Genomic DNA, 15,555 nt, shown 5'->3' with positions numbered 1-15,555 from the left:
AAAACATACACAGAGAGGTAATGTTTATTATTGGAAATAATGAGGAGGTATACGGTACCTTTGTATTTTCCTAATGCTGCATTTGCAAGAACAAAGGAATGAAGGTTAGATGTCAGATTCAAAAGGTTACTGGCTACTCATAGTCCACTAGATTGGATCACATGGCTATTAGTGAGTAATGATGCAGGGAATGGAATAGAAGAAATAAAGTACCAAAATATGTAAAGAATTAACATGATCTGTGCTGATTAATACATGCTTGCATTTACCCACATAAAGAATTCTGAAAAGTCTGAAATCTATAAATATGCATGATATGAAAATTGGAAATGCCTGGTGTGCTTGTGTAAGCCTACACACTGGCCTCTCCTACTTGCTTGGCTAAATTATGCTACAAGATTAACTGTAGACTACTATAGCGCATATAGAGTATCATATGAAAAGGCAAGCAGTTACATTATGGAAACATGACCATGTACAGTACATGCGAACTGCAGACCAGGTCAAAGTCCAAACAGAAGACATTTCTTCACCAAAGTTAGGGTGTTGTTAATGCATGTGAACAGTATGTTGCAACATTTGCAGTTTTAACTGTACTGTTCTGTTATTAATAGTAGCACATAACTAACCATACAGTTTAAATGCTAATAGACTACATTCACAGCTGATGCATAAAGTCCAAAAGTTATGCACATTCAGACACGGGTTAAGCACCTGCATAAGTCTAATCCCTGAATGCACCATTCAAAATATAAAAATGACCTATGTGTTATGTCTGTAGTGTAGTAGTGGTGCATGTACTGTAATTCAATTTGCATTACTTCTGTAAAATCATTCAAGATGAGTGGTTTCATTAGCATCTAGACCACTACATTTAAACATAATTGCTTGCCTCGAAGACTGACAAAAAATAAGTAATGCTTAAAATGTCTGAACGGATCTTGCATCTGTTGTAAGGCCCCAAGTATACAGTATGTATATTTGTGGGCAATTTGAGTATTAAATCCTCACTAAACAAATAATTTCCAGATTTGACACAAATTTTGTGACATTCCAGTCTGAGCTCATATACTGCCCATAACAGCCCCAGAATAGTTTTTAACAGGAGTACTGAAAAAGCCCTGCTTTGAATGGAAAAATATTAATTTAGCTCTTAGATAAAAGTTTTCATCCAAGGGGGGGATGATAAAAAAAAAGCCAAATTTTGACACAATTAGGTAGAGGCAAGCATCTGTAGGTGAGAGCAAGCAGGCCACACGAGCAGCTGGCACTTTCCCCTGCTGTGTAGCTATTAAGTCTCATTAAGTCTAATTACCCCCTAATTCAAATTCTATGGACAGATAGATATACAAACAGGGCCATTCTTTGACCTTTAACCAACAAAACAGCTTCCTTTAAAATGTGGCACGTGTTAGATTTTTTACCCTGATACAAGATACATTTTAAAAGCAGAAAAATATGAAGCTTACATATATTTTAGAAAATACACTTTGATGAGGACAATTATTGGAGCAGATTATTTGAACGTTTCGACCAGTGCCTCGATATGCGGTAGTTTTCCACCTGTCGACGCATTGCAGAAGGAAGCTGAGTCCCCCAACCTTTAGCAGCAGTGAATGAAAACTCAGCTCTCGCCTTCCATCACACATCAAGCAGGTTGCTATAGAGACTGCACTGGCCCAGCAGTCTTTGTTTAAACAAATGGAAGTTGTGGGAGTGTGGCGTCTCGAGGCCTAAAATCTCACCACGGCAAAACAGGCCGGAACAGATAAGACAATAAAGTCATAATCATAAATGAAGGCATAATCTATTCCCCGGTTTGAACAAATAATTATGACATTAAAAAATTACTTTTTTTCTTGTTGCCTTTGCTTTCTAAAAGATGTGCAACAAAGCTTGGCCTGTAATGAGTTATTGGCAAGATTCAACATGAGAACACTGCTGCCTTGATAGAGACATGAGAGATGCAGTGAGATGTTGGATAGAAAGAGTGTGTGTGGGAGTCGAGCAGTGGGAGGGAAGGAGAGGAACAGCTTGCGCAGGGGAAAAAATATGAAACCCTACCCATCCTTTTTGTAGAACTCCAGCATCATGTTGTCAGTGGCAACGCTGAGGGGGCGTCGGCCTTGGTCGTGTGTCTGCTTGCGATCTGATTGGTCCATGTCTGGCGAGGGCATCGAGCTGTAGTTGGAGTTGTGGTTGGTGTGGATGGGGCTACCGTAGCTGCCTGTCAGGTTGAACTCAATATCTAAGAATAGAGGAAGAAATCCAGTTCATATCTCTCTCAAGGGGTACACTGGTATGTGTGAATGTGTGTGGGGTGAGAGAATGTGAGAGCGAGGGAAACAGATTGTGTGTCTTTCTCACCTCCTGGGAAAAACCAGTCGGCATGCTGGATGATAGGCTCAATGATACCGACGATTTGCAGAGACACTGTGGTCATCATTTCTGTCATGTTCCTTAACACAACAAATTGCCTATTTAATCTTAAAAAATGACTAATCTATACTTTTCATCTTTAAAAAGTCCAATTCAATGTAATTCAGTAAAACAGGAGCCCCAGCAGTACACATACAATTATTTTGACAAAAATTGGACTCATAATCTGTGTGAATAAACCAGGGCAGAGACTCACGATTCAGAATGTGTCCACAGCAGATTGGGTCCCAACACTATTGCAATGTTACCAGGTGTCATTTTATTGGCATCCTGGTACTCAGTGAGCTTGGCTAGGAATTTTATCAAGTATCTATGAAAGACAGAAGCAGAGTGAGAAGTAAAGAAGCAAATATATTATCTACAGTATTTACATAGATCTTCAAGCCTGCATCCTTTTCTTTTGAACTTATATTTCAGTCTATGAATATCATATATCAATAAGATTTCGAGATGATATAAAAAACAAGAGCACTTTTTTTTTTCTGGTCGCTACTATGATGTGTTTCAGACTGTGATCTATAGAGAGCACATCAGGAGAAAAGTCACTAGAAAACCCACTTAAACATGTGCATAAGACTAAAACACTTATACAAATATGACATTGTACTGGTTTGACACATATATGAAGCATGACTGAATAGCAATAAATACTGCTTTATTGATAGTCTGCACATAGCCCTAATGAAGATTAGATCAGTGTCCTTGCCTTTATTTACAGTGGTATTCATTAACTGTCATCCCGTCATCCTCACAAACAATGACAGCTGGCAGACAGCCAGAGACACTGACCTGAAGTTGTTTAAATTGACTGTTGGAAGTTTCTCACATGCAGCCAGCAGGGTTTGGAGCCTCTTGTCCATATCTTGAACACTAGTGTGGAAAATTTGAGTGTTTGAATATTGTAAGATCTGGTACATAATGTGGTGGCCAGAACTGTAAAATCAATTACTCTTTAAGTCAAGTGCAAATGTTTGCATTCAGTATTTCATAATTTCACGGATTTTATGTTACAGATGTTTCATTATCAAACAAAAAACGGTCAAATAAGATATTTCATTTTTTTTATATACAAAGTTATCTCTTTTGAAATGTGATATAAATATTATCCAATAATTATATGCCTATTCTTTGCCCTTATAAATGCCTTTAGCATTTTGCTGTATGTAGCATTTTGCTCTGAACATTCTCTGGATGTTACAAAGAATATTACCTATGTACAGTATAATTTTGTTTAATTTTTAATCTACAAATTGTACTTTCCATAAAAGGTACAAACAAACCTTTGCACTCGACTATATGTACATCGTGATAAAAAATGACTTGTTAAAATGATATCAGCACATTGCTGGCCATAGATTCAGTACTATAATCATAAATATAAGGCCACTGCATTGTACTTTTAATGTTTAAACCATACTTCAATTGCTCACAGTCTTAATTCAGATGAAGAACTTTTTTTTTCCATTAATCCTTTATTATTCTAGGAATCCTCCATTATACTAGGAAGAAAATGTACTCTGTAGTGCCATTAGACTCCAGCAGTGAGCTGAATTTCCCTGGTTTACATGCTGGTACTACTTACTTTGAAGCCTGAATCCACTCATCATAGAGCTGAGAGGTCATTAGAGGTTCAGGGAGTTCACGGAGATATGACTTCAGGGCTCCTGTAACAGAGAGAAGGGAGAGGGGAAGAAGTAAATAAGAAGTAATATGAAGTAAAAAGAGAGGGGGTGGACAGTTAATGTTAATACCTGAAATGCACAATGTGCTTTGCTATCAGCAAAATCTGCCGCTTTCATCACATTAACCAGGGAGCATGGTTGTGGTTAAGGATGTGTGGCTCACCTGCTATAGCGTGAGGATCTGCAGAGTATTCCTGCACATCCAGAACACCGCAATCCAGAGATGCCTTCAGCTTCTTCAGTTTGGATGCTGATGGGGCCACACGGAACAAACCCTGAGAGTGCAGTGAATTTCAAGTAAGAAACTCATTTCTGCTGAAATGCAAAGACTCACACATAAGCATCTATGCCAACAACAAGCACTAAAATAGAACTGAAGTGTTAAGGAAAAATAGGTGTTGTGAAAATCTCATGGTTCAAGATCAGCTCCCAGTTTTATTTTTCTGTAGTTACAAAACTATATTCTAGTTTAATCCAGATGAATCAACCTACTTCTGGTGTATTCGGTTCATACAAGTAAATTAGCTAAAAACAGATGAGTAATGTAATTCTGTTAAAGTCTTAATAAACGTTTCATAAGAATATTAAACTTATCTACAATGAGTTATCTAGTAACTACAGTATAACTAATACTGGTTATGAGTCTATTTTTTACTAGATTTTGGAGAATGGCTGTGAGGATTTTGCTCACCCTGCTGACTGAAGTAATGTTAATAGAACTAATGTTTTTTTTGGGTCCCTTACAGGTTCAAAAATATAAAAAATTAAAAAATATCTGAAGCTCTGCCTCAACAGAGTACAATGAATCTGATCCTGTATTTATTATTGGTGTGCTGGTGATGTGAAAGCAGCTACATGGCTTTGAGTACTCTTAGGCACTTTTTTTTTATAATCATAAGCCAAACTGAGCCAAACTTTTCTGTCATTTACAGAATTTATATGAAAGTAGTTGTTTTTGTGTCAGCAGGATTTACTGTTACCATTAGAATAATGCCAATGTTCAGATTGTGTTACTTGCCTACAAGTCCATGGGTAAATCTCAAGTTGGGAATACTGCCCTACTGTCTTTCCCCACTTACCTGATGCCACTGGCTTTATGGTATTAGCCAACTTGATTTTTTTTTGTGCAAAGCATTTCTCTTATCTCCACTCCAGAAATAATCATGTTAACTCAGGACTGATATTAATATATAGTACATGATAATGTTGATGATAATGGTGATCCCTCCCTTTCTGCCACACTTCTATTCTTATCACACATTTGGAACATGCACCAGAAATTGAGAGCGGATATCCTGTATGACCAGCAGGTTCTCACCTCCTCCTGCATGCCACACTCCAGCAACATGGTGACACATGCCTCAATGGGAAAGGCTATCTCTCTGCCACTGAGGGTCAGATGCTCCTCTAAAGGCTTGCCATAGGATGGCTTCTCTATCCAAGCCTCTGAAATACACCAGTGCAAATGCAACACTATTTTCAAAGTAATAACTGATATGAACATACACACTCAAACATGCAAGGTTCACTGATATTTCTTGTGCCTGCACAAAAAAAATGAAAGTCAACAAGCTGATCTTGTGTAAGCTGCCTTTAAAAGCCAGATGGAGGGACTCACCCTGGTGAGCTTTAATCTGTGGCAGCACACTCTGCAGAATCTCCAGAGACTTCTTGTGATACTCTGCTTGAAGCTCTATAAGCTACAAAGATTTGAGATACCAAACACATTGTTAACACCTGCCTTCCTGGCCTATTGCTTGTCCTGTTACGTTCCAAGCAGCCATTTTATATTATATTACTATACAATATCCAAAAACAAGCACTTGCCGTCTGAAAGGTGTTTGCATAGTCTATTTCTTTGGCCACAAAGTTGTACATGTCAGCTGACAACTGGTCCTAAACAAGCAAAAGACAAAAAAGAAACAAAAAAACAATTAAAAATTAATAGTCCATTCTAATGTTTTAGCACTTGTAGTCTTACTGTGCTTTTTTATGCATTTAAAAAGCAAGTACGATTTTATCATCTGATCTTTTACTTTTAATAGCATTTTATTATATAATGTCACTAAAATAACAGTTAAAAATGAAAAATGACAGGATGATGTGTGAGATACCCTGCAGATCTCCATGCGATTGGCCGTCTCCTCCATCTCCTCTCGGAGCGCATCTGCTTTGGCCCCGGCTGGGGGAAGATTGGTGGGGTGACTGGAGGACTTGCATGACTGCTGCCACCTATGGACAAGGAAAGTAAAGGACACAGTGAGACCACGAACCAACAAATACTACAGCCATTAAAAAAACCTTTGCACCTTGTCCGTGCCGAATCCATGTCCAAAACAAGCTTGGCTAAATGTTTCCTCTGTTTCTGTATGTTGGGGATGTCCACCTAAATAAAAGAAATAAAATAAATTAATCCACAAATTGCCTCATTGCCTCAGGTTCCTATCTGTGCAGTGTTTTATATGTTCTCCCACATGTCTTTGCGACTTTCCTCAATGGATCGCTGAGGGTTTGAATGAGTGCATGAACGTGTGTGTGATGTTCTGTGATGGACGGATGTCCCATTCAGGGTGTGTCCCCGCTTCGCACCCAAAGTTCCTGCGATATCCAGACCCTGACCAGGATAAGGTTGTTACTGCTGATGAATGAATGAATGAATGAATAAATAAAAGCAAAAGAAATAAATAGTAGTACATAATAAGAACAAAAAGAGCAAAATGATGATTAGATTCATAGTTGGGCAGGATGTCAAGCACAAGCATGGATTAAAGAAATATTTAGAAATGAATTTGAAATAGTTTTCACCCTAATCTCTGAGGCATTTGTTGTGTGTGTTTATATATGTTAAATAAACAGTGTTACTGTACTGAGAAAATAAGGAGAACATGTACATCCCTCCATCTATTTTCTGTACCGCTTTTTCTGAGTCACTACACACTGTCACAGAAGCCTATCCCAGGGGACCCACGGCACAAGGTGGGGGATAGGGTATGAACACACCGCAGAGCATAATCGCACACACTACACACACTACGGACAATTTAGAGATGCGAATCTGCAACACATGTCTTTGGACTTTTTTTTGGCATGGAAACTGGATTATCTGGAGAACATGCAAACACTGCACACACAAGGAGAAGGCATGAATCAAACCCCTAGCCCCAGAGGTGTGAGACAAACGTTCTAACCACTAATGCCCCCAGGAAAAAACCTGCACCTAATACATTCATATCAGTGCCACACACACCACCCTTCCACGACTATGTCAGTTTCTGCTGTGCTGAGAATAGCCCACCACTCAAATAATATCTGGTCACCTGGTGGTTCTATTTTCTTCCTTTTCCATCGAAAGATGGGACAGAATGGGCTATAAAATGTATTTTAAATCTTTATTGACAGAGTGTTAACAGAAGTTCCCTTAGGCTTCTATAATAAATAAGATTCTAAACATGTAATTTGTTCTTTTCTCAGTAGAGAAAAACTATCAGAAAAAATCACTACAAAGACTTCAAAAACACTAAAGTATCTCTTTAATAATCTTACCTCAGCCAGTACATAGAGAGGTTCCACCACATCTCTCTCCATCTGGAGCTCAAAGACAATGAGCTCTTGGGCCAGCTTGTCTTCAGTGTCTCCACAAAGCTTCAGCATCTTACTGTGAGAAAAACCCATGAAAACTTCAGAGTAAGTCTAAACAGGGAATATTGTTACTGTTTAAAAAAAAAACACAATGTAAGGTCTTACCCTAGCAGAGAATCATCTCCTAATACTGCAGCTCCCTCTACCATACACTGAGCCAATGTGGTCAGGGGCAACTTTTTCTGATCAGAGACAAGAAGACAAACATTATATATATATCTTTTGGTAGATATTCGGTTGAAATGTTCTTATACCACAGCACCGTCGAATTTTTGTTTCTGTGTGCTCAGAATGCATTGATTCATTTTCTGTAGCAGCAGCTTGAGCATTAGATATGGCTGTAACTCAAACCACAAATTTATATAATTTTGTTTGTTCTGATACATTTTTATGATAACACCTCATTCATAGAGCCATGTATGGTAGACACTCCTTATTATCTAAGACTAAATATAAATGGATAAAAAAAAACATATTTAACACAGCAAAATGTCTAATCACTGAAGTGTTAATGTTTCCTTAAGGAAATGGTTATACATGAAGGAGTCTCCAGCGTCAGCAAAAATGGGAGAGTCTTTAGAACAGAAGACTGCCGTTACTGCTTTGTTAGTACTTTGACAAGCTTTTTGAAAGGTTTCTCTATGGCTAATGACTGTATATAGTTGTTATAATGTATAATAACAGGAACTGACTTGTCTTGTTGGGCGTTCCACAACATTACACGATAGGTAAGTAACACCAAACGGTTAAAATACACCTCGAGTTGTTCATTATTAACAAGAATCAAAACTTTCAGGACATGCTGTTATTTGAATACTTTGGGGTGGTCTACTTCTTTGAATATTTTTATAACAGCATGCACTGTTTTTTTCTCCTTAAATATCAAAGCAACAAACCGAAGGTGATTTGACTGATCTCTTGTCCACATCAGCCCCTTGCTGTCCCTGCAGGCAGGCTGTGAGCTTCTTATGCGTGCTGTGGGAGACCTGCTTCACCAAATCCAGACGCTTCTCAACCTGATTTACACACAAACAGTGCTGAAGAGGTGCACAGACCCAGCCACCCAGCCATCCACCCACACAAACCGAATGAGTCATCCAGCACCACATGCATGCACAAATACACACTGCATACATATTTACGTGAGAAAAAAATCTGTATAAAACACTTTATAGCAATATGACCAGAAAACATCAAAGACACAAAACATCTATAAAGTAGTATGAGATAACAAAATGGCTTACCTGTAGCAGATCTTCACTTAATACTTCTGTTTTTTCTGCCCTGTAAGGTGGAGAGAGTGGAGCAATTAGGGTGGAAGGTAAGCAAAGTGTAAAAAATGTAAGCAAAACAAACTGAACAAGCCACCCTGAGGATCATGTTATGTTTTTCCAGCAATTAATTTCAACCCAACAAGTAGTTAGACTACTAATATGCTTCATATGTGATTATTTATTCCATTTCACATCCATTTCATAACCTATTACATTCACTCTGCTCTGAACATAGATAGAATGATAATATCTAACAAGATTGCTCATGACCTGGAAGATATTCAGCAATAATATTGTGAGTCAGAGTCAAGTGGACGTTCGTCTCCACCCTCCTGTTCCCCAGGCTCTGGTCAAGAATACATCACTTCCCACCCTGGGATATGACCCATCTGGGGTGGAAAGGGATCAACATTAACCCCGGAGGGTCCTAACACACCCAGTGTTATGACTTCAGTGTTTTAGAGTGATGTCATGCAGCCATGGGAACATCACAAGGTGTTTAGTAAGCAAGATGGGCCAGCTCTAGGGATTTGGAGCTGACTTATGAGCAAATAAAAGCCAAATGTGACCCCAATGATTGTTTAATCCGCATTCAGATCAGTTTTCCCTTCCCAGCGCTTGTACCATGGACAATGTGAAATTACACGTGTCATGAGGACGTTAGATTGGCCATGAGGGGTCAGTTCTCACTTTCTCTCACTGCTCTGGAGCTGCTTGCACTGAGCCTCAGTCTACTCGCACAACCCTTATACAAGCACACAGCAGAAGAGGTCATGCCACTGAATAAAATTAGACAATATCCCGTCTGGGCTAGGACAGCAAATATTTGTTATGGTTAGACAGAAGCTGTCAAGAATCTGATAGGAAGATGTGAACTAAATGTTGACAAAGAGCAAGTATGACTGTGATGAATGTGTGGTGTCTAAAGAAAACATATACAGTACTTGTCTTGAATTTTTTTTGCCTGGAATGTACAAGTTGATACAATTTATAGGGTTGTAATGATGTACCATTCAAATACAATACAATCCACATGATGGTCGTGTACAATACATTTTGGTACTCGGCTTAGGTTTCCATTTTCAAACTGATTATAACGTTCAATTAAAACATTTGATTAAAACATTAATGTGTATTTGTGTGTTCTACTTCGATGTCTACTTTTAGAACTGCTGAATGGTGACATTGGGGCAGATGTGTGTATGTGTATGTATTAGCACTGGTGTATTATACACATATTTGGCAGATTCAGGACAATGTAATATTCTGGTCCATCACTCACACTCCATCAGTGTTGTAACTTGGAATTTAAAGTGCTTATTTAAAGCATCTTTTAAGTTACCTAAGTTTAGGCACTGCTTTTCTCAAGCTAATATGTTAGCATGCTGAGTATGCCATTGTAAACTCCCATAGCCTGTCCTGATTTTAGATTATAACGACACTACTTTCTGCTACTCTCACTTCAGAACATGAGCTCAACAGTATGGTCACATTTCCATATATAATTTCGCACTTTCCTTGGTTTGCAATCTGAAGACAGCCCTTGTTAAATGTTTGTGACCTATGTAAGTATTCTGAGAGAATGTGCCAGTCTGTTCCTCAGACACCTTCACACAGGCAGTCGCTGAGTCATGATTCCAAATTTCCCATCTTAGACTGCCTCATGTTTCAAGTCAATAAAAAAAAAAGTACTACATGCAGCCTAGAAGAGATGATGCTGAAAGTCGGAATCCTGCAAAATCCCATGACGTATAAACACAAAAAAACTGGCAACAGAGCACAGATGATTCATATGAATGACCTGGTGCTCCTGCTGGCAATACTGCTTGCTGGGTTTGGGCCAGACTTACTGACCCTCACCCAACTTGGGACAAAATTTTGCACAAAAGCAGTGCAGTCTCACAAAAGCTTTTTATCACCTCTGCTTCTATACACAGTGGTTGTGCAATCAACACTGATTTCTAATTAAAAACAAACAAACACGCAAGCACAACCTCAATCCACGCTTGCTAACTCCTTCCTCCTTCCGCTCTTTTCCGGGTATTGTGTAATGAGCTGGTCCACACCGAAACGGCCAGTCTGAGTAAAAGCTATTATTCTGCATTTATTTAAAGACCAAGTAAGACTTTTGTAACTGAGGAGAAGAATGGGCTTACTTTTGGCATCCTTATAACAGGAACGCCATCAAGGCACCGATCTGGAGCCAAAAGGCCCGTAGTGTCAGCAGCACTTCTGCCATCTGTTACTGTGCCCTATATCTTCCACCTTGTTTGAGTCACCCTTAAGGTTTAGACAGAGCCTTGTGAAGTCAGCAGTAAAACGTAACTCCCCTATAGGTATGGGGTTGCATAATGCATTTTTTTTTTTTTTTTCAATAGCAAAAGCAAATTTTTATCTGAGAATCTACCCTGTTGTCTGGTAGAAGCAGAATGCCATACCATATAATATCAGGCTACTCATATTTTACAGTCTCGCATTCCTACATACAAGCCTATGCACACACGTTGGGAGTGAGGAAATGAGCTTTAATGATGTCAGTGATTATTGTCCCAGATAGCACGCCAAGACTTGAGGATATAGTCATGGGAACTGGGGCATTTCTGAGTAGAAGTGACCTAATAAGAAGCCGCCTTTTAAAGAGCTGGTCCACTTGCAGCCATATGGATAGGTAAGAAGGCAGCCTTAAAGAAAAACAAGGCAGCAAGAAGCCACAATTAGCTTTTTTTTTAGCGCAACAGAGTTAGAACAAATTCTAAATCTCTCACCATCATTAGACTATAGAATCATGCAAATGAGTCAGGTTATCTTGGTAGGTCTGAATATGACAAGTGAAGTACAGAGCTGCGGGCATACAGGCCATGCTATTAGCCACTGCTAATACAATTGATAGATTCTCACAGTCACCCTGATACAAAATCTTAGCTCGTTTTATCGCAACAATCACTTGAATAGTGGACACACACAGGGATTAAAGCTGTAGGCATACATCAGTTCTGCTGTTTGCTTTTATAAGGAGGAATTTCCGTTTAGATATCAGACTTCAAGAGCTAACAAAAGTTGGCTGGCCAACAGGAAATGATGCTAGTGTGTACAGAGTGGGAGAGGATGGAGGGCTCACGACAATTAGATACAGTATATGCAAAGGTTTTTTAGAGGTGTGTGTGGTCAAATACTGAATATGAAATTCCTCAGAAGGTGAGTAAAAGAAATAGCAATCAGTAGGTCAGAGCCAACCATCTGTCACTCACTGTCTCTTTCACGAATCACGCACATGCACACTACCTGAGGAACAAGAGCTGCAGTTGATAACATTGAACCTGCAGTGTATAAATATCAAGGCTGATGTAACAAATGCCTGAGTGTTTGCTGTATCACTTCATAGCGTTTCCATGGAAACACCGGTCTGCATTGGCACTGTTATGGTATGGGAAGAGAGTAATGCCAATAGCACAAGTAGCATTCTTGCAACGCATCAATAACACATTAGCAGTTGGATATCTTAGCAACATTTACATGAAGTCATTTAACACCACATGTGGCTTTGGTACTAATCCAATTCTGAAGAAAATCTCTGCTCACTGGACTTCTTAAAACATGACCATGCTTACGAGAATGCTCAGAGTATCCTCAAACATTTCATTTGAAATTAAATGAGTAACACTCCTTGAGTAGTTTTTTTATTAAAGTGTTGAGAAAGTCTCCTTTACAAAAATTACTTTAGCACTGTGTTATTGCTTTTCCCCAAATACCAGATTATAACAGAAGTGCCATTTTTACTTCACTGTAACATTATCACAATTGAAGGAATGAAGGAAATTAGTAAAAGGCCAGATGGTATAATGCAAATTACTCCAAGACGCTCTCAGATAGCTTTTGGTAATTATTTGTATTTTTGTGTGTAGCTGAACTGAACTATCAGTGCTCAGATTTTCTACCCTGAGTTCATACCTACTTCTAGGTCAAAGATACATGGATGCTTTCTATGTGCAAGTCTTTTTTTTTACTGTAGTATATGACGTAAGCATACAGTATAAATGTGCCATCTGGTCTCTGCAATACCTTATTGGGCCAATGCATTTGTTCTTCATTCCTACTCTCCATGCTGCCTTTACTTCCTTGTTAGCTCCTCCCTTTGAAAACAAGCTGATAGGAAACAGATTGTTTTTTACTTTGTTTTCCCAGGCTTTTTTTTGCATCACTATCAGACGCTTGGCCTCTTGTCTCCATATACCCAGTGAAAATGAATCACTGAGCCATACATCAGCTTAATACCAGATATATTCAATCTGACATTTTACCACTAAACATAGACGAATTCATGAATAATGCACATGTGCATAATGACGTGTGAATGAAACAGAATCTGGGGTGGTGTGTGGTGCTGAGCCACCAAGCTGGTGGAACTGCTCCTTCTCCAGCACTCTGTAGACCCTAACTGAGCAGATCTGACCTGTAGAGACTGTTCACGCCGCTCCATCATGCCGAGCTTATACACCCACACACACTTTTGCGCATGCAGACAGATCTGCTATATCCTGATCACACTGGGAGAGAAAGAGAGAGGCCTGCAGCGTTGGCGTAGAGCTGGGAGGCGTTTTCATGTAGGACCTGCTTTTAAAATATTTCTCAACAGAGTACATTTTCATCTGCCATTAAACCCACTAAAGTACTCCATCATGACCAGGCTGCAGTAAGGACAGGAGGAAATGATAGAAGGACTTAATTGTCTTGAAAATGTATTCACCACTGTCACTTATGCAAGAACAATTCAATGACAGGGTGATGTGATCCATTACCATAACAAACAGTTTTCCAATGCGAACAATACTTTCTTTATTTCATAATACCATACTTTTATCCATTTTATCCATTCATGTTTAATGTTGTGAAACGTCTACAAAACAAATGAATTCCTGTTACTGCATATGTTATAACCGCTATGAACTGTCGTTCTGTCATACTCACCTCCATTACATAGCACTGATACTGGAGACTCCTTCATAAAAGCTATGTCACCTCACAAGAAGATTAACCATATCAACTCATTTCTGATTATACATAATATTACATTTTCATTTCCAGCATTTGGCAGACTCTTTTATCCAGAGCAACTTTAAATTTTATCTCATTTTATACAACTGAGCAAATGAGAGTTAAGGGCCTTGCACAGGGGCCCAGCTGTGGCAGCTTGGTGGATGCAGGCGTTGAACTGGTAACCTTCTGATCAGTAGGCCGACACCTTAACCACTAAACTACCACCCCGCCCCTGCCACATATACTGTAGTATTATTACAACAGTGAAAGTCCTTAAACATTGCACTTATGGATCTAGTTTATGGGTCGCTGAACAGTGTGAGACTTTTGAAACCGCTCTATTTTTGGTACACATTTCTAAATGTAGGATTCTGCACATGCAATCCAGGTATAGATAGCTGTACCTGCCTATAAAGTGCTCCCTAAACCCCACAGCAGCAGTCCCAGCTGTAATTCCCTACTGGATTCCCCAACCATATCTTAAAAACAAGTAAGTTCTTCATTTGAATAAAGATAAATAATAATAATAAAAAAAAAGATTACACAGTTCAACTAGAAATTGAGTTTAGATCAAAAGCCTTTATTTTATAACTTGTCCTTTCAGCTCTCCTGAATAGCACGCTGTAATTATCAATAACATGTAGGTGGTGTGCTGCAGAGGAGCAAGAAAACTACTTTTTAAAAAGTGCATGGTTTCTAGGCAACCAAACCAGACATTTTGTAGGCTAAGATAGGGTGAAGACAATGTGATTCATGAGTGTGAGGCAAAAATAATTAAGCTGTAGAAATCAGACCAGGTGTGATAATCACAAAGCATCTTAAAATAATGCTAATGAAGAATCAGATTCTTGTTCATGGTGACACTTTTGACATTGGACATTTCTGTTTCAAGAAATTTCAATTTGACATTTCTGAATACTCTCTAGAGTGGAAAACAATGTTAAAACAAAATAACATGTAAGTGGATGTATTTGAATATAAATAGTTTCAAAATAGTGCTGTGCTAATGGTATGAAGTGATCATCTATCTATCTATCTATCTATCTATCTATCTATCTATCTATCTATCTATCTATCTATCTATCTGTCTGTCTGTCTGTCTGTCTGTCTGTTTATCTATCTATCTATCTATCTATCTATCTATCTATCTATCTGTCTGTCTGTCTGTCTGTCTGTCTGTCTGTTTATCTATCTATCTATCTATCTATCTATCTATCTATCTATCTATCTATCTATCTATCTATCTATCTATCTATCTATCTTATCTAAGTTACTTATTTGAAGTCAGTGCTATAAGGTTATGGTGCGTATATGCACTATTTATACTAAGTATTTGTAATAGTTTTGCATGTAACAGTAACACATTAAATGCACTACTGTTATACAGTGGAGCCCAAAAGTCTGAGACTAAATTGATCTGGAATTTGTTTTAGAAAGAAAAGAATGTACAAAGAAAGTAACAACGAACAATTGTTTTAAGCAAAGCT

General features: G+C 38.5%; 1 protein-coding gene across 23 annotated transcripts in view; it reads right to left on the bottom strand.

Annotated features, from left to right (window-relative positions):
- Window positions 1–15,555, bottom strand: part of arhgap44a (Rho GTPase activating protein 44a) — a 40,785-nt gene that overhangs the window by 9,428 nt on the left and 15,802 nt on the right. For 19 of the 23 annotated variants that reach the window (XR_009206988.1, XR_009206987.1, XM_058413623.1 and 16 more), the window contains exons 2-17: window positions 9,005–9,044; window positions 8,657–8,776; window positions 7,866–7,942; window positions 7,665–7,776; window positions 6,431–6,507; window positions 6,236–6,353; window positions 5,949–6,017; window positions 5,740–5,821; window positions 5,440–5,567; window positions 4,285–4,396; window positions 4,022–4,103; window positions 3,229–3,309; window positions 2,636–2,749; window positions 2,368–2,459; window positions 2,065–2,248; window positions 59–76 (exon numbers count right to left, since the gene is read on the bottom strand). Coding sequence is in view for 21 of the 23 variants with exons in the window: in XM_058413623.1 (XP_058269606.1) it covers window positions 59–76; window positions 2,065–2,248; window positions 2,368–2,459; window positions 2,636–2,749; window positions 3,229–3,309; window positions 4,022–4,103; window positions 4,285–4,396; window positions 5,440–5,567; window positions 5,740–5,821; window positions 5,949–6,017; window positions 6,236–6,353; window positions 6,431–6,507; window positions 7,665–7,776; window positions 7,866–7,942; window positions 8,657–8,776; window positions 9,005–9,044 (1,506 nt within the window). In the remaining 2 variants the exon portion in view is untranslated. Of the gene's footprint in view, window positions 1–58; window positions 77–2,064; window positions 2,249–2,367; window positions 2,460–2,635; window positions 2,750–3,228; window positions 3,310–4,021; window positions 4,104–4,284; window positions 4,397–5,439; window positions 5,568–5,739; window positions 5,822–5,948; window positions 6,018–6,235; window positions 6,354–6,430; window positions 6,508–6,595; window positions 6,745–7,664; window positions 7,799–7,865; window positions 7,943–8,656; window positions 8,777–9,004; window positions 9,045–15,555 lie in introns of those variants that run through there. The other 4 variants (XM_058413652.1, XM_058413806.1, XM_058413694.1 and 1 more) reach the window with 3 other exon arrangements.

Source organism: Hemibagrus wyckioides, linkage group LG02, assembly GCF_019097595.1.
Source record: "Hemibagrus wyckioides isolate EC202008001 linkage group LG02, SWU_Hwy_1.0, whole genome shotgun sequence".
Lineage (NCBI taxonomy): Eukaryota > Metazoa > Chordata > Actinopteri > Siluriformes > Bagridae > Hemibagrus > Hemibagrus wyckioides.
The sequence above is the reverse complement of the archived record's forward strand: the minus strand, read 5'-3'. Positions and strand labels throughout refer to the sequence as shown.